The sequence below is a fragment of the Dendrobates tinctorius genome, unplaced genomic scaffold (genome assembly GCF_039654945.1).
Source record: "Dendrobates tinctorius isolate UK_male_01 unplaced genomic scaffold, ASM3965494v1 ptg000202l, whole genome shotgun sequence".
NCBI classification, from domain to species: domain Eukaryota; kingdom Metazoa; phylum Chordata; class Amphibia; order Anura; family Dendrobatidae; genus Dendrobates; species Dendrobates tinctorius.
This window is the reverse complement of record NW_027361869.1, coordinates 8,603,783-8,627,526: the sequence shown is the minus strand read 5'-3', so window position 1 is coordinate 8,627,526 and position 23,744 is coordinate 8,603,783. Positions and strand designations below refer to the sequence as shown.

At 52.9% G+C, this 23,744-nt stretch overlaps 1 protein-coding gene across 3 annotated transcripts in view; it reads right to left on the bottom strand.

Annotated features, from left to right (window-relative positions):
- Positions 1 to 4,669, bottom strand: part of TTYH3 (tweety family member 3) — an 89,446-nt gene extending 84,777 nt beyond the window's left edge. For 2 of the 3 annotated variants that reach the window (XM_073553728.1, XM_073553726.1), the window contains exon 1: positions 4,254 to 4,669. In XM_073553728.1, the coding sequence (XP_073409829.1) occupies positions 4,254 to 4,379 (126 nt within the window). In that variant the 5' untranslated portion in view covers positions 4,380 to 4,669. The remainder of the gene's footprint in view (positions 1 to 4,253) is intronic. The other variant, XM_073553727.1, reaches the window with a different exon arrangement.
- Between the last annotated feature and the right edge of the window lie 19,075 nt (positions 4,670 to 23,744).

Here is a 23,744-nt window from a genome sequence, read left to right as displayed (position 1 = left end):
AGGTGCACAGTCTAGTGCTCCACAAAACGGCACAACGCTGCCACTCTGCACTGGCATCAAAACCTGACGAAATCAAAAGCATCTATCATTAGGATACAGGTACTGCCTACATAAGCTGTGGCCAAAAGGCTCCACCTAGGCCCGACCACCCCATCCCAAAGTCGCCACCACCCCATCCCAACGGTGCTATCGCCCGTGCCCCTTCAGCCCCAAGAGGCATCATCGCTGAGGCCTGTGCCCCCCCCACCCTAAAAGGCTCCACTGCCAAAGGCCCGTGCCCCAAAAGGCACCACCACAGTGGCCCGTGCTCAAAAAGGTGCCACCAGCGAGGCCTGCGCCACAAGAGGCGCCACCGCCGTGGCCCGTGCCCCCCTGACCCAAGATACCCCACCGGCGAGGCCCACGACCCCTGCCCCAAAAGGCGCCACTGATAAGCCCTGGCCCGACCTTACCCCAAAGGCTCTACCGCTGAGTCCCGGCCCAAAAAGGTGCCACCGCCGAAGCCAGGGTGCCATCCACCCCAAAAAGGCACTACGCTAGACCCGATACCACTGCCAAGGCCAATGCCCCCACGCACCAAAGGGCACCACCTCCAAGGCCCAGCCCCCCCACGCACCAAAAGGCACCACCGCCAAGGCCCAGCCCCCTCACGCACCAAAAGGCACCACCGCCAAGGCCCATCCCACCCATACCCCAAGGACTCCACCACCAAGGCCCGTCTCTCCCGTCCCAAAGGCGTCACCCTGAGGCCCGCAGCCCCAAAAGGCATTACTACCAAGGTCCAGCCTCCTCGCCCATTCCCTTGGACACAATCTTGCAAAGACGTGAGGAGGACTAACAACAGGATTCTGAAAAGCAGTTTCTCTAAATACATTTATGGTCCATCCTGCTCAATTGTTGCTCCATTCTCACACAGTTTGGGGATCCCTTCCTAGTGTCAGGAGGTGGTCCAGTGATCAGACATGTATTACCTATCCTGGGGGAAAGTATTTATAATGACCATATACATGGGATTAGAATCGATCTGACCCCCGACACCTCCACCGCTGCACATACCGAAGTCCTGATTGGCATAGGCTCACTGATGCCAAACCGCGTGCCCTCCTGTGCTGTCAGGGGCACACGACCTGCAATGATTGCCAGTATATCCAAAGCAACCAATCTTCTGATTATTCCTATTGCACATGTGGTGGTAACATATTCCGCAGAGCCGTACAGATGTCGTCACCCGGTTTACAATACGCCCCAACATGTCAGCGGGTGGCGCTCACCCTGTTACACAGCTTGTAAATTTAAGCTTCGGCTCGTCGCCGACTTTCTGCAGCCACCACATTATGTCAACATGATCATTTTCTGGTTTGCGAACAAAACCATAAATGCCCACTCACAGCTTAACCCTGGCAGCACCCGAAGAACAGGAGGCGGCTGGAGCAAAATCAGTACCAGCAGCACAGATCTGAGAAGAGGGACCACTGCTAATCAGACAGTCACTGCCGGGATCCCCTAATAGTGTGTTCACTTTACCTACAGCGCCACCACAGGGGAAATGAGGCATTACAGCATTCTTCGAGAAACAGATTGGTATCTTTTGGACAGACGACACTATAAAGTCTTCTCCTTCATTATCTGAGGACACATAGGGATCATCCAGACTCATATCAGAAGATATCCTTCACGATCACCCAGCTCTGCTCAGATGAGTGGCAAGAACACCCAAAACACCTATCAATAAGGCATCTATTGACCAATAAGGTGGCTACCTACAGCTGGCACTAAAGAGACACTGTTCTTCCTCGAAGAGAGCTAATTTGCATAGCATTTTTCCAAAGAAGCAGGGCGCAGCCCCTGGAGATGCAGCTGTCAACATCTGATCAAGAAATACAATAAACTGTGAGCCTAATTTGGCCATTGCCAGCGACCACTCAAGCCATGGATGAAAGAACTCCATAAATAAATGGTGCCAGTTAGCAGATAATGAAAAGAACTGGTCGTTTTTATACAAAGAACTTTGCCTGGACCTGGAATGGGTGAGAGCTACGAGCCTCCTGTGACCACTGCCCTGAGACGGGATTGGACAAAAAGCAGAAGACAGGCAAAAGCAAAGATAACCGATGCCACAAGGTTTCTTGGGAAACTCTGAAGATTATAACAGCTTGTCTGCCACTCCAGGTGGTCTGCCACTCCAGCAGGTCTATTAACCTCCTCCACCCAGCCCAAGCCTTGTGCCACGGCCCACAGCCTCATACCCCAGTGCCAATAACCAGCCTCCTACCCCGTGTCCTATGAGCTTTCAGGCACAGCCTCAAGAAACAGACCATAGAATCATACTCTGCTTCCACATGCTATGGACCAAGGCCTCATCCACCCACTGGTCACCCAGCACCTCACACCCAGTCTCCTAAGCCTCCAGCCTTGTCGCATAGCTTATCTCCAACCTCCCCCACCTAGTCCATAGCTCCATGTTCAGCCCTCCGTCTCATCATTCAGCCTCATCCACCCACCGGTTCTCCCGTCTCATCTCCCAGCCTCCCGAATTGCCCCCCGATTCCCCAGTCTCATCCACTGGTTCTCCAACCAAATCCACCTGCCCTAAGCCTCGCCCACCCTCCATTTCCCAAGCCTTTTCTCCCTGCCCTATCAACCCACCCAACCTCATCCCTCTGCCCCCCAGCCTTATCCCCTGTTGCCTATCCACCCACCGGTTGCCCAGCCTCATCCATCCACTGGTTTCCAAGCCACAATGCACCATCCACCAACCGGTTCCCCATCCTTGTCCTCCTGCCCCTAGCCTCATCCTCCTGCCCACACATCATCCACCCACCGCTCACAAGCCTCATCCACCCACCAATTTCCCAGCCTTGTCCCCCCTGCCCCTAGCCTCATCCACCCACCCATTCACCCTACCCTTAGCCTCATCAACCCACCGGTTGCTCTGCCTCATCCCAATGCCCCCAGCCTCATCCACCTATCGGGTCCCCAGACTTGTTCCCCTGCCCCCAGCCTCATCCCCCTACTGGTTTCCCAGTCTTGTCTCCCTGCCCCCAGCCTCATCCACCTGTCCCCTTCCTACAGTCACCAAATTCTCTCCTCAATTTCTATGAAAACTAACCAGGAAAACAGATGTTCTCACAGGATGGAGATTAACCCCTTAGACATCACTTCCTAGAGGAGCCGTACAGTAAAAATGTGCTCTGTCTTCAGAAAATAGACGGGATCCATTACAAACTGTACAAAGCAGGGATTACTGGTGGGGGCCCGGCTGTCCCCTGGGCAAGAGGTCACGTCTGATGGCGGTCTGGCACATATGATATTACCAGGAGCCGTCAAGCTGGTCACTAACTCAGCATGCCACACAGACAGAAGGAGTAAAGTAACTGTGGATGGTGGCCTAAGGACCCCTGAAAAGCAGAGCGCCGCCGCTGGGGGAGGCAACGGGTAGTTACAGGCCCAATCTACAGGAAACTTCAGTAATATCCAAGCGAAGCGGACGTCATCTCCTCATGTGAGAGAATAACAGATATTACGCAATGTCCGTATACAGTGCAGCACCACAGGAATCGGTGATGTGCGGCACACGTGTGATCCGTGTACGAACGATATACACTGAATGTATAGCGACATGGGCCAATCCTGACACTTGTAGGGATAGTGTGCTAGTGAGAATAATGTCCATGTATGACACTGAACAGCGCAGGTGAGGAGGCACAACATGGAGGCGGTTACGGCGAGAAGGAGAATGGCGGCGGCTACGGCGAGGAGAAGGAGAATGGCGGCTACGGCGGAGGAGAATGGCGGCGGCTACGGCGGAGGAGAATGGCGGCGGCTACGGCGGAGGAGAATGGTGGCGGCTACGGCGGAGGAGAATGGTGGCGGCTACGGCGGAGGAGAATGGTGGCGGCTACGGCGGAGGAGAATGGTGGCGGCTACGGCGGAGGAGAATGGTGGCGGCTACGGCGGAGGAGAATGGTGGCGGCTACGGCGAGAAGAAGAATGGTGGCGGTTACGGCGAGAACCATTTGAAATGGTGTTATAGTGAGGAGGGTGACGACGACGGCGGTGGCTACTGGGGACGACGACGGCGGAGGCTACTGGGGACGACGACGGCGGAGGCTACTGGGGACGACGACGGCGGAGGCTACTGGGGACGACGACGGCGGAGGCTACTGGGGACGACGACGGTTACAGGGATGATGATGGTTCTTGCCGCTGCCACCCTCCGCCCCCAGCACAGAAGATGGCCGCCCCGGTCTCACCTGCTGATACTCTCCGTCCTCCGGTTTGAAGTCTCCGCTGATGAACTCCCACTTGAGGCTGAGGTGCGGCAGGCGGTGCAGGAGAGTCACCCACCACGGCGGGCTGTAGCTGATCGCGGCCGCCATGTCGGAGCTCAGAGCCGCGGCCTGCCGCTCATCAGGTGCCGGCGGGCTGTACCGGCCGGGGTGTGCGGGCTGCGCTCACAGCTCGGGATGCCGCCTCCCGGCCATCCTCCCCGCCTATATCCCGCAGTGTCCCCGGAGGCCGCTGCCCCGCAGCTCTCCCCCGACCATCGTCACCACAGGGCGGCTGTCAGCGGCTCCGGGCGTCCCCGGTCTCCAGTCCCGAGCTCTGCGCCCCAGATCCGGCTCTTTGTTCCCGGAGTCTCCTGTGCTCCAGGCTCCTCCCTCCTCCCCGGTGTATCCCCGCCCCTCCCCGTCAGTCCTGCCCACACCCCGCCCATCCGCTCCGGTGTCTGACACTGCGACCACCGCACCGCTGCTGTGCGACTTCTCTGCGATATGTGGCCCGGCCGCACGATGTGAGCAGGGGCCTGCCGGCGCTCTGCTCACTGACCGATCAGCGCTTGTTGCTTGCAGTCTGATCTGCAGTTTTCTTTCCTCCATTCTTTGTCCTTACGACTTTCTCATCTTTTTATTCCATTTTTGTGAGCGTTGAAATGACCAAAAATCAGCGATTCGACCATTTCATTTTTGGGGGGAGGATTTTTTTGGTGTCTTATCTCCTAGAGAGCAAAGTAATGGGCATCAGCCAATCAGCTGGGCAGTGCCCCCATTTATCGGGGTGTTGGCAGCTGAACCTCTCACTACTGGTGTGTGTGGGGCGACATTAGTTATGGCGGGCGCGGGTACGGTGGCGACAGGCAAGGAGGAGATGCAGCGCGGTGCAGGTGGTGTGCGAATTAGATTCTTTATGGTTAGGGCAGTGAGAATCTGGAATTCCCTGCCTGAGGAGGTGGTGATAGCGCACTCAGTCGAAGGGTTCAGGAGAGGCCTGGATGTCTTCCTGGAGCATAACAATATTGTATCTTACAGTTATTGTTAGGTTCTTCAGAAGGACGTAGATCTGGGGATTTATTCTGACAGAATTTTATAGGCTGAACTGGATGGACTAATGACTTTTTTCGGACTTGCTGTTACTATGTATTTGTGATGTATTTTGTAGCGGTTAGGTAACAAGTGCAAAGGCTGTTACATTGGGGAGGCAGCGGTGTAGTGGCTGGTACAGCGGGGAGGTGACGGTGTAGCATCTGAGACAATATGACAGCTCCTACATGGCAGGGCTGGGTGCCCATCTCATGCCACCCCAATACTTGCCGGCGCGCTGAGCTGTAGGATCACGTAAAACACCCATTATTCCCAATAGGCAAAGTTATCACCCATACAAAGGATAGGATATAATATACAGATTGCTGGGGGTTCGACGGCGGGTCCGCCAACTGATCCCATGGACAGGGTGCTGAAAATGCCACACATCACATGCATGCGGCAATGGCTGAGCAGGTGCACCACTGCCCTAAAGGAGCCAGACTCTATTGGAGGGCAGTCTTTCAGCCCTATCCACACTGTCAAGTGATCCAGGAGATCACAGCAGCCAGTGGAATTTGAGACAAGGGGCAACTGAAACCCCACATCAGCCATACTTGAATTGAAAAATGTGACAACTGCAACTCCAGTAATCGGTCTCCCTCTGACTAAACTCTTCTAAAGGCGGTAGCTGGGCTCATACTTCTATCCAGCTGCTACACCAGCACCTCTCCGCTGTACCAGCTGCTCCCCTCTGTACCAGTCTGCTGCTGGTCTAGGACTATGGTGGGGGGGGGGGGTGACTACAGTGCGGACACAACCTATAGGGCACTATGTGGGGGGTGACTACAGTGCGGACACAGCATATAGGGCACTATGTGGGGGGTGACTACAGTGCGCACACAGCATATAGGACACTATGTGGGGGGTGACTACAGTGCGGACACAGCATATAGGGCACTATGGGGGGGTGACTACAGTGCGGACATAGCATATAGGGCACTATGGGGGGGTGATTACAGTGCGGACACAGCATATAGGGCACTATGGGGGGTGACTACAGTGCGGACACAGTATATAGGGCACTATGGGGGGGGGGTGATTACAGTGCGGACACAGCATATAGGGCACTATGGGGGGGTGACTACAGTGCGGACACAGCACATAGGACACTATGGGGGGGTGACTACAGTGCGGACACAGCACATAGGACACTATGGGGGGGTGACTACAGTGCGGACACATCACATAGGACACTATGGGGGGGTGACTACAGTGCGGACACAGCACATAGGACACTATGGGGGGGTGACTACAGTACGGACACAGCATATAGGGCACTATGGGGGGGTGATTACAGAGCGGACACAGCATATAGGGCACTATGTGGGGGGTGATTACAGTGCGGACACAGCATATAGGGCACTATGGGGGGGTGATTACAGTGCGGACACAGCATATAGGACACTATGGGGGGGTGATTACAGTGCGGACACAGCATATAGGACACTATGGGGGGGTGACTACAGTGCGGACACAGCATATAGGACACTATGGGGGGGTGACTACAGTGCGGACACAGCATATAGGACACTATGGGGGGGTGATTACAGTGCGGACACAGCATATAGGGCACTATGTGGGGGGTGACTACAGTGCGGACACAGCACATAGGGCACTATGGGGGGGTGATTACAGTGCGGACACAGCATATAGGGCACTATGGGGGGTGACTACAGTGCGGACACAGTATATAGGGCACTATGGGGGGGTGATTACAGTGCGGACACAGCATATAGGGCACTATGGGGGGGTGACTACAGTGCGGACACAGCACATAGGACACTATGGGGGGGTGACTACAGTGCGGACACAGCACATAGGACACTATGGGGGGGTGACTACAGTGCGGACACAGCACATAGGACACTATGGGGGGGTGACTACAGTGCGGACACAGCACATAGGACACTATGGGGGGGTGACTACAGTGCGGACACAGCATATAGGGCACTATGGGGGGGTGATTACAGAGCGGACACAGCATATAGGGCACTATGTGGGGGGTGATTACAGTGCGGACACAGCATATAGGGCACTATGGGGGGGTGATTACAGTGCGGACACAGCATATAGGACACTATGGGGGGGTGATTACAGTGCGGACACAGCATATAGGACACTATGGGGGGGTGACTACAGTGCGGACACAGCATATAGGACACTATGGGGGGGTGACTACAGTGCGGACACAGCATATAGGACACTATGGGGGGGTGATTACAGTGCGGACACAGCATATAGGGCACTATGTGGGGGGTGACTACAGTGCGGACACAGCACATAGGGCACTATGGGGGGGTGACTACAGTGCGGACACAGCCTATAGGGCACTATGTGGGGGGTGATTACAGTGCAGACACAGCATATAGGACACTATGGGGGGGTGATTACAGTGCGGACACAGCATATAGGGCACTATGTGGGGGGTGACTACAGTGCGGACACAGCACATAGGGCACTATGGGGGGGGTGACTACAGTGCGGACACAGCCTATAGGGCACTATGTGGGGGGTGATTACAGTGCAGACACAGCATATAGGGCACTATGGGGGGGTGACTACAGTGCGGACACAGCATATAGGGCACTATGTGGGGGGTGATTACAGTGCGGACACAGCATATAGGGCACTATGGGGGGGTGATTACAGTGCGGACACAGCATATAGGACACTATGGGGGGGTGATTACAGTGCGGACACAGCATATAGGGCACTATGGGGGGGGTGATTACAGTGCAGACACAGCATATAGGGCACTATGGGGGGGTGATTACAGTGCGGACACAGCATATAGGGCACTATGGGGGGGTGACTACAGTGCGGACACAGCACATAGGGCACTATGGGGGGGTGACTACAGTGCGGACACAGCCTATAGGGCACTATGTGGGGGGTGATTACAGTGCGGACACAGCATATAGGGCACTATGTGGGGGGTGACTACAGTGCGGACACAGCACATAGGGCACTATGGGGGGGTGATTACAGTGCGGACACAGCATATAGGGCACTATGGGGGGTGACTACAGTGCGGACACAGCATATAGGGCACTATGTGGGGGGTGATTACAGTGCGGACACAGCATATAGGGCACTATGGGGGGTGACTACAGTGCGGACACAGCATATAGGGCACTATGGGGGGGTGACTACAGTGCGGACACAGCATATAGGGCACTATGGGGGGGTGATTACAGTGCGGACATAGCATATAGGGCACTATGGGGGGGGTGATTACAGTGCGGACACAGCATATAGGGCACTATGGGGGGTGATTACAGTGCGGACACAGCATATAGGGCACTATGTGGGGGGTGACTACAGTGCGGACACAGCACATAGGGCACTATGGGGGGTGACTACAGTGCGGACACAGCCTATAGGGCACTATGTGGGGGGTGATTACAGTGCGGACACAGCATATAGGGCACTATGGGGGGGGTGACTACAGTGCGGACACAGCCTATAGGGCACTATGTGGGGGGTGATTACAGTGCGGACACAGCACATAGGGCACTATGTGGGGGGTGACTACAGTGCGGACACAGCATATAGGGCACTATGTGGGGGGTGATTACAGTGCGGACACAGCATATAGGGCACTATGTGGGGGGTGACTACAGTGCGGACACAGCACATAGGGCACTATGGGGGGGTGACTACAGTGCGGACACAGCATATAGGGCACTATGTGGGGGGTGATTACAGTGCGGACACAGCATATAGGGCACTATGGGGGGGTGATTACAGTGCGGACACAGCATATAGGGCACTATGGGGGGGGGTGACTACAGTGCGGACACAGCACATAGGGCACTATGGGGGGTGATTACAGTGCGGACACAGCATATAGGGCACTATGGGGGGGTGATTACAGTGCGGACACAGCCTATAGGGCACTATGGGGGGTGACTACAGTGCGGACACAGCATATGGGGTCCACACATCACTCTCTACATTACTATAGATTATTGGGGGAGGAGGATGGGGGTTGTGCCATCACATCATACAGGATATTCTTATCTGGTCTGGTTGTTAAATTCCATCCTAAACTAGAAATCGCTTTGTTAACCCACCGCCTCGTCTTTGCTGTGCAGAAGCCAACGGGGTAAGAGCGTTGATTTGGGGGATAAATCTTCCAATACACACAGTATAAACGCAAACCTCCCCCGGGGTCTTACCGGATCATCTGTTGACCGTAGACTCATGAACAATGACGTGTCCAAGCTGCACAGCGGGGGTCTGCTATGTGTGACCCCCAGCAGCTGTGACAGTGAGGGTCACTGACCGGTGTGACAACTGACCCTTATCTCTTCCCACGGACCGTCATCCACACCCAAGCTCTTCTAGCACAGCCCCGTCCGGACCGGCAGATTCATAATATAACAAGCCCATGACCACTTATCAAAACTCTGGATACTTACCTCCCGGAGTGGCGCTGTTCCATCAATGTCGCTATGTTATATGATGTCTGATGAAGCTCCGTACCGTGGGGCTGAAACGTTACTTAATTATTTTTCTTGTTGGATTACCAAAATAAAAATCTGTTCTTACTGTCTGGAGGGCTTGTATCCTTCTGGAGCCCCCAACCCCTCTCTACAGGAGTGTCAACCTACCTATTGCTATAGACCCCAAATCTAGTCACAGCAGCCCAGCTCCTATTCAAGTGAAAAGGTTGAAGCTGCAGTACCCAGGAGCTGCCACTAAATTTGTGGTGCTATGGAGTTCAGCTCTGTCCTCTGCTTTCATCTGCTGCTGCCAGACCTGATAAACGTTGATCAAGTGGGGGGGAGGGGGGATGCTGGGAGTCAGGCCCCCCACTTATGTAATATTGTTGACCATTAAAGCCTCTAAAGGACCCTATAGACTTCAATGGGGTCCGTGGCTTTTTCGTCCCAGCGTCTTTCATGTCTTGTGATTTCATGGTTATCTGCAATGGAGGCTCTGACAGATATGAACATGAGCTCCCTCTACAGGCGGCTGCAGGTAGCCAAGATTTTATCACAACAGTCAGACCCGGGTGCCGGCTGTATGACACAGCTCCAGCCATGCAACACTTACATGTACGATGGGTGCCGCAAGTAGCAACTTGGGCAGGGTGGGCACCGGAATGCCTTCCTCATAAACAGCGCCACACTTATGTACAGGTTGTAGGTGGTATTGCATCTCAGCGCCACTGAAGTGAATGGAACTCAGCTGTAAAATCCCAGACAACCTGTACACAGGTGAGGCGCTGATTTGGAAAACAAAAGCAGGCATGTTTTTATAATCCTGGACAACCCCTTTAAAGAGTAGGCATAGTGATTGGTTTAAACTGAGGTCAGTCTGCGGGGGGGATCTTTACATTCTTTTGTCCCCGGGATTTCTAGCTCTTTTTGTATTAGTCAACTCCGACGCGATGTCTGCAGAAGTCAACATGACTGCTAAAACCTGGGATTGGCTGCAGCGGTCAGGTATCTAAAAGAGCACATTGACTGGATATTTTTATGAGTCTAGTAACCCGTTTTAGAGAATCGGTTAGGCTTCCTGATATTTTTCATGTTGCAAATTTGGCAAAATTTCTTATGCATCTTTTTTATCCCCAGAAATCGACATCAAGCTGCTCCTTCTGTTATTCCTCCTGGAAATATATATATAATGTATACACACACACACACACACACACACACACATACACACTGCCCCCAAAAAATAAAGTTAACACTAAAATCCCACACCCTAGATATCAAGAATGAAATATTCCAGTTGCAAATCTTTATTCATTACATAGTGGAATGCATTGAGAACAATAAAACATAAAAAGGATGAATGTAAATCAACATTAATATCCCATGGAGGTCTGGATTTGGGAAGATACTCAAAAGCAAAGTGGAAAATCAAATTACAGGCTGATCCAACTTCTGTAGTTATTGCCGCGCTGCGGAAGTAGCGTCCATTGGCGGTTGCGGTTGCAACGCCACCCGCTGGTTATCCTGTGAGGCTAACAGGGCCAGCGCCTTTGTATTGGTTTTCTGTAAGGCGACTCTGTGTCTGAACAGATCCGCTCTTAGCGTTCGGGTGACATTAACCCGAGCGCAGTACTTCACCTAGTGGTGTATCTGCCATTGTCCAGCAGCGGTCTTATCATCTACCGCACGGTGGACCCCGGGCGGCGAACCCACCTTCTATTATTTATATCTGGTGCGTTCCGCCGACCCTAACATTACACTAGCGCCAGGGTCTGGCTGGTAATGGCAGACGTGCAGCAGTTGCAGCACTATATTCGGCAGCTGGAGAGCAGGTTGGCGGCCATTGAGAGCGCCAACTCAGCTGCAAATACTGCGATAGCTGCCGCTCAGACAGTCGCTGAGGCTGTCTCACGTGTGCCCGCACTTTTGCCCACACCGACAATTACTCGCTTCCCAACAAGTTTTCGGGTGACAGCGCCACCTGTAGGGGATTCGTGAGCCAGTGCTCAATTCAGCACGAGTTACTGGCTGCACGGTTTCCTACAGAGCGGGCTAAGGTGGGCTTTATTGTGTCACTCTTGTCTGGCCGGGCATTACAGTGGGCTACACCGTTGTGGGACCGTGATGATCCTGTGGTTCAGGGTGCTGCTCAGTTCCTCACGGCCCTAAAGCAAGGTCTTTTTGGGGCCACGGATCACACACAACACCTCCCTGCAATTGCTATCCCTAACACAGGGCTCACTCTCGGTCAGCCATTATGCCGTCCGGTTCCGGACATTTGCTTCTGAGTTAGAGTGGCCGGACAAAGCTTTAAGGGCCTGTCACACTAAGAGATATCGCTAGCAATATCGCTATAACTAGTGACGTAGCAGCGATATTGCTAGCGATATCTGTGTGTGTGATACTTACCTACGACCCGCTCCCCCGCTGGTAATCGCTGATCGCGCGAGAACGTCCAGGACTGTTTCTCGTCGTCAGCTTCCTGCGGCGCTTCCTGCTGTGAGGACGAGCGACGCGTGGAGCCGGGCGGCAGGACGCAGGATTGCCTCGTCTGACAGGTAAGTAGTGACCCCCAACCCCTGCTATGTCGCTGGTTAGATCTGCCTGTGTGGCTACTCACTGGTGACCACTTAGCGATATACCAGCGATCCTGACCGCGTCATATCGCTGGTCGGGATCGCTGGTACATCGCTAAGTGTGACAGTACCTTTAGTCTCGGCGTTTTGGAGAGGGTTAGCTGAGCATGTTAAAGACGCTCTAGCTGCCAGAGAGGTTCCCGCAAGTCTGGAGGAATTGATTGCCGTCTCCACCTGCATTGACCTCCGGTTTACGGAGCGCGGGTTGGAACGGGCACAATCCAGACGTAAGGTTCACTTGGCTCCCACATTCACCGAGCCGCTAACATACCCCGCACAGGAGCTCTTACCATCCGAACCTATGGAGGTGTCTCGCACCGGCTCAAAGCCACGGCCGATGCGAAGCTCTGTACGTTGCTATCAGTACCGACAGTTTGGTCATCCGGCTAGCACGTGTCCTCTGTGGGCGAAAAAACGTCCACGTCCAATGGCCGTAGGTGGTGGGCAGTCCAATATGAAACCCTTCTCACCCAAACTGGTATTCCGGGGCATCTTAGACAGTGGGTCCTCCACCTGGAAGGCAGAGGTTACCGTGGATTCCGGGGCCGAGGGGAACTTTATGTCTTCTGCCTTCGCCCAGAAACACGCCATTCCCCTGGTACTATTACCACAGCCTCTGACCATCAGGGTGGTTAACGGAGCACCGCTACCCTCTCAGGTGACCCATCAGACAGCTCCACTTGGGCTCTTTATCTCACCCTCTCATCGTGAGACTCTGTCCCTGCTGATCTTGCCCAATGGCATCGATCAGGTGCTTCTTGGGGTTCCCTGGCTCCGTTGCCACTCTCCTCATATCGAGTGGGCAACAGGGAAGATACTCGCCTGGAGCAAGGACTGTGAGGGAAGGTGTCTGAGGGGCAGTCTTCAAGTGTCCTCCACTGAAGTGCCTGCGGATCACTCCGCACTACCTAAATCCTACCACCAGTACGCGGATGTCTTCTCCAAAAAATCTGTGGAGACGCTCCCGCCGCACCGTCCATACGATTGCCCGATAGACCTCATGCCAGGCACAGAACCTCCTAGAGGGCTGTGTGTATCCACTATCACTCCCTGAGACAGAAGCTATGTCACAATATATCTGGGAGACCCTGGCTAGGGGTTTTATTAGAAAGTCGGTGTCGCCGGCTGGTGCAGGGATCTTCTTCGTTCAGAAGAAGAGCGGAGAGTTACGTCCCTGCATAGACTACAGAGGTCTCAATGCCATAACTGTAAAAAATAAATACCCTCTTCCGCTGATCTCTGAACTGTTTGACAGGTTGCGAGGGGCCCGGATCTTTACGAAACTAGATCTACGGGGGGCATACAACCTGATCCGCATTCGCGAAGGAGACGAGTGGAAGACAGCCTTTAATACCAGGGATAGCCACTATGAATATCTGGTCATGCCCTTCGGTCTTTGTAATGCGCCTGCTGTCTTCCAGGATTTCGTCAATGACGTCTTCCGCGACATGCTCTCTACTTCGGTGGTGGTCTATCTGGATGACATTCTCATCTTTTCGCCAGACTTGGCCACTCACCGAAGAGACGTCTGCAGGGTCTTCGACTGTCTACGGGCGAACTTCCTTTTCGCCAAGCTGGAAAAGTGCCAGTTTGAGCAGGAGTCCTTGCCGTTCCTGGGCTACATCATCTCGGCCCAGGGGTTGGCTATGGATCCTGCCAAACTGCAAGTGGTAATGGATTGGCAAGAACCTCATTCACTCAAAGCGGTGCAGCGCTTTTTAGGGTTTGTCAATTATTACCGCCAGTTTATACCTCACTTTTCCACACTGTTTGCTCCTTTGGTTGCTCTCACGAAGAAAGGAGCTAACCCTAATGCTTGGACCAAACAGGTCTCCAAGGCCTTCTCGGCTATTAAATCTCATTTTGCTGGCGCTCCCATTTTACATCGTCCCGATGTGAACAAACCATTTATACTGGAGGTAGATGCCTCTTCTGTCGGGGCAGGAGCAGTCGATTTCCAAAAGGATGCTCAAGGTTGGAAGCATCCCTGCTTCTTCTTCTCAAAGACCTTTGCACCTGCGGAGAAGAATTACTCCATCGGGGACAGGGAGCTGCTAGCCATGAAGTTGGCCTTTTCAGAGTGGAGACATGTCCTGGAGGGAGCTCGGTTTCCCTTCCTGGTCTATGCGGACCATAAAAACCTGGTCTACCTACAGATGGCCCAACGCCTGAACTCTCGTCAGGCCAGGTGGTCGCTCTTTTTCTCCCACTTCCGCTTCACCTTGCATTACCTATCAGGAGAGAAGAATGTCCGTGCGGATGCTCTCTCACGCTCGGTGGATTCGGCAGAGGAAGGGGAGGCTGAGCCTCGGTTAATCCTCCCGCCGGAGTTTTACGACCGTTGCTCCAGTGGCTCTCGAGTCAGTGCCACCAGGCAAGACCTTGGTGCCTCCTCAGCTATGGCCTGAGGTCCTCGCCTGGGCACATGCCTCCAGGGTGGGTGGTCATTTTGGTAATAAACGGACCACCGAACTCCTGGCAAGGTCATATTGGTCGCCACATATGGCTCGAGATGTTAAAGAATACGTCCAAGCATGCATCTCGTGTGCTCGGAACAGACCCTCTAGACAGGCCGGCAGGGCTGCTGTATCCCCTGCCAGTGGCGGATAGACCTTGGGAGATGGCTGGCATGGATTTCGTGGTTGGCCTGCCCAAGTCTGGTGGCAGAACGGTCATCTGGGTGGTCACCGACCATTTTTCCAAAATGGTGCATTTGGTGCCACTTGCACGGTTGCCGTCCGCTCGTGGTCTTGCCACTTTGTTCATCAAGCACGTATTCCGTCTACATGGCTTGCCGGACAAAATCGTTAGTGATTGAGGTCCCCAGTTCGCGTCTCGGTTTTGGAGGGAGCTCTGCAGCTTACTCAGCATCGAGCTAAATCTGTCCTTCGCTTACCATCCTGAGACGAACGGATTGGCCAAGAAAGCCAATCAGACCTTGGTCACCTACCTACGACATTTTGTTTCTGCCAGGCAGGATGACTGGGCATCCTTGCTACCATGGGCCGAATTTGCCCTAAACAATGCGGTGGCTGATTCCACTGGTCAGACGCCCTTTCTCCTAAACTACGGCCAACATCCACGCGTCCCTGTCCCGATGCCAGTGTCTTCCACTGACTCCAGGGTGGCAGACTGGGCAGTGGAGGCCCGGGACATTTGGGATCGCACTCAGGAAGCTAGCCGTGCTTCTAAGGAGAGTATGAGGGCGTCCGCCGACACGCATCGGCGACCCGCTCCAAGCTTCTCCCCTGGCGACATGGTGTGGCTCTCCACCCGAAATATCAAACTGCGGGTCGAGTCCCCCAAGTTCGAACCGCATTACATTGGACCTTTCAAGGTCCTCGAGCGAATTAGCTTGGTGGTCTATCGCCTGGCTCTTCCTCCACATTTAGCCATTTCGGACGTGTTTCATGGGTCCCTCCTCAAACCAGTTCACATGGCCCGGTTTTCTGAGTCATCGGCCGGGTCGTCAGACTTATCGTCTGACGAGTTTGAGGTTAATGCCATCGTAGGGCGCAGGTTTGTCCATGGCAAAAAATTTTATTTAGTGGATCGGAAGGGTCATGGGCCCAAGGCTCGAACCTGGGAGCCGGTGGAAAACATCCACACACTGCTCCTGATCACGGCCTTTGAGCGCAGTGAGGCGCAGAGGGGGGGGGGTAATGTTAGGCGATGGATTTCTGGCTCTACACAGCAGGAATCCAGAGCCGTACATTCAGCGGTCTCCCATTCCGCTCCGACCGCTCAGGGTCCTGCTCAGACTTGTTCTGTGAGCCTGGATGTTGCTGCCACCTCTGGTGCAGCAACGGTAGCGCAACCTGCTCAGCAGGGAACTGCTCCAGAGGCTAAGTCCTCGTGCCGTGCTACTGGGTATGCCCACAACTTGACCTCTAACTGGAGAGCAGAGGTCACGTGCTCAGGTCCTGCGTTGGATCTGATTGGTTCCTTCCAGGGTACTGGAAGGTCCCGGAAGCGCATGGCTATAAAAAGCCCGCATGGCGGCTCGGCCATGCGCCAGTGTAGCATATTATGCCGAGTGTGAATGGTGATGGATGCATGTTCTGGTGACTGACTTATTAAGAAACCCCTTCCCTCTGATATTACGAATGGTGACAGAGTGTTGGTGATAGTCAGCTCCCATTAGTGGCAAGCCAAGCACCACTGTGCTTCCTGCACTGCACACTAGCGTCCGGCGGTGTCCGGCTTTCCGGCACTGTCGTCTAGCGGCTATAGGTATTGCCGCGCTGCGGTAGCAGCGTCCATTGGCGGTTACAACGCCACCTGCTGGTTATCCTGTGAGGCTAACAGGGCCAACGTCTTTGTGTTATTCACTGTGAAGCGACTCTGTGTCTGAACAGAGCCGCTCTTAGCGTTCGGGTGACGTTAACCCGAGCGCAGTACTTCACCTAGTGGTGTATCTGCCATTGTCCAGCAGCGGTCTTATCATCTACCGCACGGCGGACCTCGGGCGGCAAACGCACCTTTATATCTGGTGCGTTCTGCCGACCCTAACACTGAGGATCTCGTCTTGGTACCTAATCGCAGTCAGGCTACCTCTGGCGAGCACATAGAGGGCTGTGCGGCCCTCCAAAGAAATTCCACCTTACACCATTACTGACCCACTGCCAAACTGGACACGCTAAAGGATGTTGCAGGCAGCAGATCACTCTCCACAGCGTCTCCAGACTCTGTCACATGTGCTCAGTGTGAACCTGCTCTTATCTGTGAAGAGCACAGGGCGCCAATGTCAAATCTGCCAATCTTGGTGTTCTCTGGCAAATACCAATCACCCTGCACCCCCATGTGTGGACGTTGGGCACTCAGACCAACCTCATGGAGTCGGTTTCTAACCGATTGTGCAGACACATGCACATTTGTGGCCTGCTGGAGGTCATTTTGCAGGGCTCTGGCAGTGCTCCTCCTGTTCCTCCTTGCACAAAGGCGGAGGTAGCGGTCCTGCTGCTGGGTTGTAGCCCCCTCCACGTCTCCTGGTGTACTGACCTGTCTCCTGGTAGCGCCTCCAGCCTCTGGACACTACGCTGTTCTTGCCACAGCTCGCATTGATGTGCCATCCTGGATGAGCTGCACTACCTGAGCCACTTGTGTGGGTTGTAGAGTCCGTCTCATGCTATCAGGAGTGTGAAAGCACAACCAACATTCAAAAGTGACCAAACCATCAGCCAGAAATCATTGGTACTGAGATGTGGTCTGTGGTCACCACCTGCAGAACCACTCCTTTACTGAGTGTGTCTTGATAATTGCCAATAATTTCCATCTGTTGTCTATTTCATTTGCACAACAGGATGTGAAATTGATTGTCAATCAGTGTTGCTTCCTAAGTGGACAGTTTGATTTCACAGAAGTTTGATTTACTTGGAGTTATATTCTGCTGTTTAAGTGGTCCCCTTATTTTTTTGAGCAGTGTATATATATATAATGATGCTTTGCAAGTTACTATTCCTTTTAACAACGCCAGTCCTACAAAGTCAGACACCTTGTGTCACCGCACTGACAAAGAGAACTGTACCACACAGAGACCAGTTCTTCCATTTAGTACCAGGAGGTCTAACAGAGGAAAAAGACAATCTAGATCTCTTAGAAAGGATGCTCCAACATTGATATTATATGGGAAATATACTGTATATATGTGGCCAGGGCAGTCAGGGGCCCATGTAGGAAATTAGATTGTGAGTGCTGTTGGGGACAGCAGCCTTTGTACAGCACTGTGGAATAGGTTGGTACCATAGAAGCAGTATGGAATAAATATGGAGGAGCAGACTGCTGACTAGTGCCGCCGATTATTAGATCCATGACCTGGATCTGATAGACTGCAAAGAAAATGAGAAATAATATTAATTGTGCCCGTCTCAGAGAGTAATTTCCTGCCTGGCATTCAGGGTGCAGAGCTGAGGGCGAGGACGGAGCGTTCCGAGCAGCAGATCTGCGCCGCCGATTACATCTGCTGCTCCATTATCATGGTGGGATCAACCCGTCTGTTTAGTAAACGCTTGCATCCCAAGGAAACAACAGCTTTTAAGCATTGTCGCTGTTATTCCTCCTGCAAATATATGAATAAATTGACAACTGGGTGTTAACATTTCCCTTTGTGAATGGAGAAAATCTGCAGTGTTAGTTCCTGTTCACAATAGGAATGGCCATTTGTCAATTTATATTTGCAGGAGGAATAACAGAGGAACTATGAGAATTTTTCTTTGTTATGGGGAATGTAGGCGTTTACTGAAAAAGTCATGTCAGGAGAGTGTTAGGAGTGGTGGAAGGCACTAAATAAAAATATAACTAAAGTGCCTTCGCCACTCGGGGTCCACCGTGCAGAAGATGAAATAACTGCTGCTAGGTGACAGCAGAGCAATCTGGCGGTAATGTGCACAGGGGTTAATGGCACCCAATGTGCACTGCACAGACTCTGTTGAACTCACAGAGTCACAGAAACAAAACTCAAAACACTGAGTCTGTTTAGGACACAGAACTACAGCGCTGCACCCGCGGTATAAGGTCACAGGAGTAGCACTAGATGGCGGTACTTACTCCGTCTAGACCTATCGACAAAGATCGGGTGCAGAGCGTCGCAACCGCGGACGCACGAAGAGCTGAAACTGCAGCGCGGCAAAGATAGAGCCGCTGTAAAGACACTGCTAACTAGCAGGCGCGATGCTGACGCTGGGCTGCCGAGGCAATGGAGCAATGCCCGCTGGCGCTGATACTGGCACTAACTCAGACACTCTCACAGACGTAGTATCAGAGGGTAGGGGTTTCCAATGAGTCATTCACCAGTCCATGCATCCATCAACAAACATACAGCAGCAAGTATGACTGTACTAGTGCATGGCGGAACAGCCATGCGCGCTTTTTATAGCGAACGGGACCTTCCGGAAATCTCCAGGTCTCCAAGAGGAGCCAATGGGATCCAACACAGGACCTGAACGCCTGACTCCCGAACTCCAATGGGAGTTCGTCCCATGAGCATGCTCAGACGCAGGAGTAAGGACTTAGCCTCTGGAGAGAGCTGCCGCAAGGCAATCTCCTCTGCAGTCTCCTATGCAGCTGGTGAAGAGCAGGAGACTGCAGAATGTGAGGATCTAGATTTCAGCATAGGGGAGGCAGAAATCTGACTCCTAACAGAGCCTTAGGGTATGTGCACACGCTGAGGATTCCGCTGCGGACCCGCAGCAGCTTTAGCTGCGGTGTACAGTACCATTCTAATGAATGGGAAATAAAAACCGCTGTGCCGACGCTGCGGAAAAATCCGCGTGGATTTGCTGCGGTTTTGAATCCGCAGAAAGAATTGCATGTCAATTCTTTCTGCGGAAACCGCTGCGGGTTCCTATCTCCACCATTGTGGAGATAGTGAATCTGCAGGACCAAACCGCAGGCAAAACTGCAGATAATCCGCAGGTCTTTGGACCTGCGGATTATCTGCGGTTTTTGCAAAATCCGTGCGGATTAATCCGCAGCGTGTGCACGTACCCTTAGGCTATGTGCACACATTGCGGATTCTGCTGCGGATTTTTACGTGCAGATTTGTCTAAATCCGCAGGTCAAATTACCTGCGTTTTACCTGCGGATTTAGTGCGGATTAGAATGCGGTTTTCCCCTGCGTTTTGACACCTGTAATGGAGCAGGCGTCAAACCGCTGCGGATTCCGCACAAAGAAGTGACATGCTGTGGATTTAAAACTGCGGAAAAATCTGCAGCATGTGCACTGTGGTTTTCATTTTCCAATTGAATATAAAGGTACTGTTCAACGCAGCAGAAAATGCAGTGGATCCGCAGGGCCAAATCTGCTGCGTTTCTGCAGCAGAACCTGCAGCGTGTGCATACACCTTTAAAGGGCAGAGGGACTGGTCCTTAAAGGGGCTATGCATTCAAAACAGCATTTTCATATAAAAGGGGTGTGTGGTGGCGGCGGCGCGCATCCTGGATTCAGGATCACGATCTCCAGAACAGAGGGGGGTGGGGGAGCATTTTTTTTTTGGAGGACCTGTTATGTCCATAAACAGATGGAGGTCCGGCAGGGGGACGTCTGACCGTCGTCTTATTGTCAAGGGATCCTAGCAAGTACTGTATATCTTTCTAAAGTGGAGAATCCCTTTAAATCGACAACCACCTCCTGGTCCTTAGGGACAGATTTTCTTAATGCAGCCTATATTTCAATGTCCTGATAGATCTGCAGAGGCTCGTAAAGGAAGACGCTCTGTGGGAGCCCAAGGACTACAATTAGACTCGGTGCCTTTTACAACTATTTTTTGCATTACTGTATAAAATCTATATCATATTCCAATCTTGTGCTGTGGGTGCATGTCGCTGGGTGATTCTTTCATTCTGGTAAATATGTTATTGCTTTGATTCTCTAGCCATGAGGTGCATTTCCCTTACTTGATCCTCTCTATACCCACATCATTGATGGCTGGTGGGAGTCTGACTTCTGGGACCCCCATCGATAAAGAAAATGAAGGGGTAGCAGAGCGATTGTATTTTCATCTAAACAGCCGCATTTCGAGTTGCTTGGCTGGGCAGGGGGCAAAATAAAAGCTCAATAATGCTCACCGGTCAATGAGCTGCCGGACTGCTGCAGCCTGTGACTGGCTGCAGTGGTTAGATGACTGAAACATCATCAGAAAAACATCCTATAAGTTACTGAGCACACCTGACCGCTGTAGCCAATCACATGTTGCAGCAGTTTGGCAGCTGGTGGAACAGTGCAGTCTCCACCTTCTGTTCTAGCGCAGAGCAAGGAGCAGCCTCCGCTGGATCCAGGTATTAATAAATTGTATCGTTTTTACACATCCAAACCTCTGGAAAAACGTAGAAGAGGAGGCAGCAGCACGTTGCAGCTTTAGGCTGGAGTCACACTAACCTGCGCAAAATACGGTCAGTATTTTACATGCGTAATACGGATGACAGACCCCTAAATAGTGCTCCGTATGTCATCCGTAATCAAGGTGTGGTCGCGTATTTTGCGCATGTCTGCATCCGTATGTAATCCGTATGGCGAGATTTTCTCGCAGGCTTGCAAAATGGACATATAATGGAGTCCTATGACAGGGTTTCTAAAAGACACCGGGTGCGTATTCCTCGCAAGTCACATGTCTGGTCCGTGTGTAATCCGTATTTTTTGCGCACCCATAGACTTGCATTGGCGTATTACGGCCGTAGTACGCTGACAATCGCAGCATGCTGCGAGTGGCACGGAGCGGAGGATACGGAGGAGAAATATACGGCTGGTGCGAGGGACCCCATAGAGAATCATTGGTCCGTGTGTAATGCGTGCTTTTTGCGCCTCTGACGCACCCGTATTCCTCGCCAGTGTGACTCCGGCCTTATACTCAGCCTGGCACTAGGTATAGCACAGTATCGCTCTGCCCGGAGTGCCCCTTTATCCTCGGCCTAGCACAGCTCCAGCTCTGCCCGGAGAGCTCCTTTATCCTCAGCCCCGCACTAGGTATAGCACAGCACCGGCTCTGCACGGAGTGCCCCTTTATCCTCAGCCTCGCACTAGGTATAGCACAGTATCGGCTCTGCACGGAGTGCTCCTTGATCATCAGCCCCGCACTAGGTATAGCACAGCACTGGCTCTGCACGGAGTGCTCCTTTATCCTCAGCCACGCACTAGGTATAGCACAGCATCGGCTCTGCCCGGAGTGCTCCTTTATCCTCAGCCTCACACTAGGTATAGCACAGTATCTGCTCTGCCCGGTGTGTCCCTTTATCCTCAGCCTAGCACAGCTCCATCTCTGCCCGGAGTGCTCCTTTATCCTGAGACTAGCACAGCACCGGCTCTACCCGGAGTGCCCCTTTATCCTCAGCCCCGCACTAGGTATAGCACAGCACCGGCTCTGCCCAGAGTGCTCCTTTATCCTCCGCCTCGCACTAGGTATAGCACAGCGCCGGCTCTGCCCAGAGTGCTCCTTTATCCTCAGCCTCGCACTAGGTATAGCACAGCACCGGCTCTGCCCAGATTGCTCCTTTAGGCCGGAGTCACACTGGCGAGGAATACGGGTGCGTGAGAGGCGCAAAAAGCACGCATTAGACACGGACCAATGATTCTCTATGGGGTACCTCGCACCAGGCGTATATTTCTCCTCAGTATCCTACGCTCCGTGCCACTCGCAGCATGCTGCGATTGTCGGCGTACTACGGCCGTAGTACGCCAATGCAAGTCTATGGGTGCGCAAAAAATACGGATTACACACGGAGCACACATGTGACCTGCGAGAAATACGCACCCGGTGTCTTTTAGCAAAGCCGGCAATTCAGTGCGCTATACAGTAAAACTCACACTGACAGTTTTAATAAAGAAATGAAAGAATAGATATAGACACATAGAATACATATATATATATATGCATTCTATGTGTCTATATCTATTCTTTCATTTCTTTATTAAAACTGTCATAGGGCTCCATTATATGTCCATTTTGCAAGCCTGCGAGAAAATCTCACCATACGGATTACATACGGATGCTGACATGCGCAAAATACGCGACCACACCTTGATTACGGATGACATACGGAGCACTGTTTAGGGGTCTGTCATCCGTATTACGCATGTAAAATACTGACAGCATTTTGCGCAGGTTAGTGTGACTCCAGCCTTATCCTCATCCTCGCACTAGGTATAGCACAGCACCGGCTCTGCCCAGAGTGCTCCTTTATCCTCAGCCATGCACTAGGTATAGCACAGCACCGGCTCTGCCCAGAGTGCTCCTTTATCCTCAGCCACGCACGAGGTATAGTACAGTATCGGCTCTGCCCGAAGTGTCCCTTTATTCTCAGCCTAGCACAGCTCCAGCTCTGCCCGGAGTGCTCCTTTATCCTGAGACTAGCACTGGGTATAGCACAGCATCGGCTCTGCCCGGATTGCCCCTTTAACCTCAGCCACGCACTAGGTATAGCACAGCACCGGCTCAACCCAGAGTGCTCCTTTATCCTCAGCCACGCACTAGGTATAGCACAGCACCGGCTCTGCCCGGAGTGCCCCTTTATCCTCAGCCCCACACTAGGTATAGCACAGCACCGGCTCTGCCCAGAGTGCTCCTTTATCCTCAGCCACGCATTAGGTATAGCACAGTACCGGCTCTGCCCAGAGTGCTCCTTTATCCTCAGCCTCACACTAGGTATAGCACAGTACCGGCTCTGCCCAGAGTGCTCCTTTATCCTCAGCCACACACTAGGTATAGCACAGCATCGGCTCTGCCCAGAGTGCTCCTTTTTCCTCAGCCTAGCACAGCACCAGCTCTGCCCGGAGTGCTCCTTTATCCTGAGACTGGCTATAGCAC